The following is a 3888-nucleotide window of genomic DNA, read 5'->3' on the forward strand; positions in this document are numbered from 1 at the left end:
CCATAGAGTAAATGGCATTGTATTAATCTGATGTATGCAAGCCATGATTTATTCCTCTTCACTCCATTAATTTATTTCCTAACTTGAGTTAATTAGCGAGGTTCCTATTTTTAAAAGCTCTTTAAATTCCTTGGGAGAGGGGCACATTTGCAAGAACTGCTTTGAAAACCTACTGCAGAAGAAATGGGCTAAATACAAATGGTAAATTTTCCTCTGACATTATCACACATTGAGCACCTGATTGCCACTCAACCATCTTTATGTGGAGAACACAGTGGGTGATGACTACATAGTTGTTATAAGAAAGAGGGAGAGAACCAGAAGGAAGGAATGAGAGCAGCAGCAAGAACAAATTCTTTCCAGGAGATTACTATTTGCATGAAATATCTTCAAGATCCTATTCATCTTTAAATAAAAAGCATTCTGATTTTATGCTACAAAATGGAGACTAACTTTCACTTGAAACAATACTCCCTGGGAAGAGAAGAGATGTCCATCCAGAGAAATATTTAAAAAATCACAGAGATTGGTCCAATAGAAAATAAAGATAAATCAATTATTTTTCCTTGGTCAAATGCAGCCTTAATATTCTTAATTAGAATAGTACTTAAATAAATAAATTAATTAATTAATTAAATCCTATCTAATAAAAGAGTAATATGCAAATTAACTGTCACCCCACAACAAAGATTGTGGCGCCCATAGCAGCTGGAGTGGGATGCTGGCAGCGTCGCCCCGGCAATGCGAGCCCAGCAGGCAAGCGTGGCATGCAGACAGCACCCAGCAGGGCCTGCTTGCCCATCACCATGGTGTGGAGCAGGCAGGCCCCGCAGAGAGCAGAGAACCACGGGGAGTGGGCCTAAGCCGTCAGTAGGACATAGGGCTCCCGAATTAGAGAGGGTGCAGGTTGGGCTGAGGGACCCCTCCCCACCCCTGCACGAATTTTGTGCACCGGGCCTCTAGTAAATAAAGGAAGGGAGGAAGGAAGGAAGGAAGGAAGGAAAGAAGGAAGGAAGGAAGAAAGGGGAAATTCATTCACACTCAAGTATAAATTACTGAGAAAAGTTTAAGATGTTCCTAAGGGTGTTTGAGGGAAGGGAGAACTAGCCTTTCAACAGATGTTCAAGCTTTAGGCAAATGTAATGCTCATTCCATCCTAGAATATTTGGGGCAGCAGTGAGTGGGTGAAAGAGACTGAGTTGGGTTGGGTGCCCTTCCAAGTCGCCAAAGTTACCCACTTACTTCCAGAAAGGCTGGTCCTAGGAGGCAGCAACACCACCAGCCCCATCTAGGTAGCACCTTCCTTGTCAAAGTCCTGCTTTATTTCATTTTCCTGTCGCCAGTCATTTCCCTGCCCTGAGAAGCAAGTTGAAAATTTGGAGCTGCATTTACATGCATTTGAATTAGGTCTTTTCTTCTCTAAGCCTCAAATTCTATGAAATGGAAAAGTATCAGTCACACAGCACAGCCCCTGATGCAGAGTAGGCATCCCCAAACTGCAAACTCCCTCCGTTCATTCCCACAGGCACCAAGTCAAGTCAGCTGTGGGGACACACCAGAAGCCAGAGGCAGCGCGGGGACAAGACCAAGTGCCTTCCATTCTCCTCAACTGCCTTCACATTTTCTTTCATGTCTAAGTCCTGGTCCTGGAACCTGTTGCCCAAGTTTCCCTCACCAAACAAACAGCCCGTGATTTAGTCCTTCTCCTGGCGCCACACTGAACAGGGGAGAGGGGAGAGGAGAGAGGAGAAGCCTGTGCTGCATCAACTCCCCCTTGACTCACTCACACACCCACATGTTTTCTTGTTTCTGCTAAAAAATAAAAAAGTTTTTTAAAACCTTTGCTAGAACAAACTTTATGTGTCTCCATGAAAGCCCGGCTCCCAGAGGACAGCCCCAGGCCCCTCTTTGGAAGGCGTGGGGGTCTGCAGATGGTGGGTCCTTCCTTCCTGACAGAAGGGCCCGACTTTAAATATCTGCATCACAACAGAAGTTTGGAAAACAAAGAGTTTCTCTCTATGGAAATCAGGTGTTTGGGCTGATCAATCAAGTCCCGGGACTCTGTGCAGCCAGATTTTCTGGATCAGACAGACAGGCGGGTGGCCTGCCTTGCTTCTCTCTCTGTGCAGAACAGACCCACCACAGCGGAACCGCAAGCCCACCCTGGGGAGTGCTGGGCTGAGAGCCACGGAACCATAGGAGATCACCCCTGGGAGTAACACAGCAGCCTGCAGAGTGTGTTTGCCTGACAGCCTTGCTTCTCCACAGGAGAAGAAAAATGGGAACAAATCTAACTACTTGAGGAAGGTTCTCCAGAGAAAAGAGGGGCAAGATCAGAATGCTCTCTTGTGTCTCTGCAAACTCGGTCCCTCTCAGAGGCCTTGCACCGCTCCTGCATCACCTCATTCCACGCTCACATTTGTCAGTATTATCATCCCCATTTTACCCAAGATAACAGCGCAACTGGCTGGAGGTCCCGGAGGTGCTGTTCTGGAATCTACCCCGTCCTCTGACTCCTGATCTAGTGCTCTTTGCACCCGAATCTTAATTCCCAAAACACAGAGGAGAAATATCCAGAGGCTCAAAGAAATGCCCCTTGGGCCTCAAGAACTTAAGTTGGCACTTTTAAGACAAGATTTGCAGTTAAGAAGAACACAGGGAGGGAGGGGGCGGGGCTGCTCCCAGGCTGCCCTCCACGGGGACTCACTCAGGAAGAGGATGGTCTGCCTCCTGGCCGCTCTGCTCTCCTCGCTCTCCGACTTGCGCAGCCGCGCCTGCTGCCCCTCGGCGGCCAGCGTGCCCTGCCGGCTCCGCCTCAGCACCTGCATCATGTTCCAGCACATGAAGGCCACGGCGACCAGGACCACGAGGTAGACCACGAAGGCGCCGAAGATGCTGGACTGGAACACGGTCCAGCGGCTGGAGAGGTTGGTGCAGATGGACATGTTGGAGGTCTCAGGCCGCTCGTGGTGGCGCGTGAGCGTGCGGTTGCAAGAGAGGCCCCGGTGGCTGTGCACGTGCAGCAGCGGGTACTCCACGCCCATGGCAAAGAGCAGCGGCAGGGCCACCAGGGTGGAGGTGACCCAGACGAAGCCGATGAGCAGCTTCACCTGGCAGGGCCCGGACACGGCCTTGTAGCGGAAGGGGTGGCAGATGGCCACGTAGCGCTCGAAGCTGAGCGTGAGCACGTGCAGCAGCGTGGCGTAGCTGCAGGTCTCGAAGAGGAAGTTGTGCAGCTTGCAGGACAGCGCGTAGCCCGGCGTGGTCAGCGGGTTCCAGATGATGCTGTAGAACTCCATGGGCATGCCGATGAGGAAGACCAGGATGTCGGAGCAGGCCAGGCTCACCATGTGGTCCGTCACCTCTTTCTGCAGGTAGCCCTTCCTCTGCAGCACCTGGGTGGCGCGGATGGTGACGCTGTTGCCCAGGATGCCCAGCGCGAAGATGAACAGGTTCACCAGGATGAGGGTGATTTTGATCCAGAGGGCCACCTCGAATTCGGGGATGTGGCTGTGATCGATGACGTGGGAGCAGTCGCCGTGGGGGCCGCCGGGGGGAGCCATCAGGAAGGAGGCCCGGCCACCCGGGTCGGTCGGTCGGTCGGAGACCGGCTCAAGGTCCCTCCTCTCAGCGGAGCCCTCGTTCTTGGCCGCGCTCAGGAGGCGGTCGCTCGCCTGCACTCACCTGGGAAAGGTAACTTATTTCAGGTGCTTTCATGGGAACTTCCTGGAGCAGCCCAGCCTCGCAGTGGCCCAGAGGCGCCTGGGGGTGGAGTTTGGGGGCGTGTGTGTAAGAGCGAGGCGGGGAGAGCGGAGAGCGCGCAGGAAGGCGGTTCTAATCTGGCCCCGCAGCCCCCAGCGCGCCCGCCCTCCTCCTGGGGGCCCCTGG

The 3888-nt window shown here is 52.7% G+C and overlaps 1 protein-coding gene across 1 annotated transcript; it reads right to left on the minus strand.

The window, feature by feature from the left end:
• Positions 1-1075: 1075 nt before the first annotated feature.
• GPR39 (G protein-coupled receptor 39) lies at positions 1076-3879 on the minus strand. The gene is made up of 2 exons (XM_014546137.1): positions 2708-3879; positions 1076-1356 (listed from the first exon to the last, which is right to left on the minus strand). The coding sequence occupies exons 1-2, from the start codon at positions 3561-3563 to the stop codon at positions 1289-1291; spliced, it is 924 nt and encodes a 307-aa protein (XP_014401623.1). The 5' UTR covers positions 3564-3879; the 3' UTR covers positions 1076-1288.
• Between the last annotated feature and the right edge of the window lie 9 nt (positions 3880-3888).

Source organism: Myotis brandtii, unplaced genomic scaffold (genome assembly GCF_000412655.1).
Source record: "Myotis brandtii unplaced genomic scaffold, ASM41265v1 scaffold431, whole genome shotgun sequence".
In the NCBI taxonomy this organism is placed as follows: domain Eukaryota; kingdom Metazoa; phylum Chordata; class Mammalia; order Chiroptera; family Vespertilionidae; genus Myotis; species Myotis brandtii.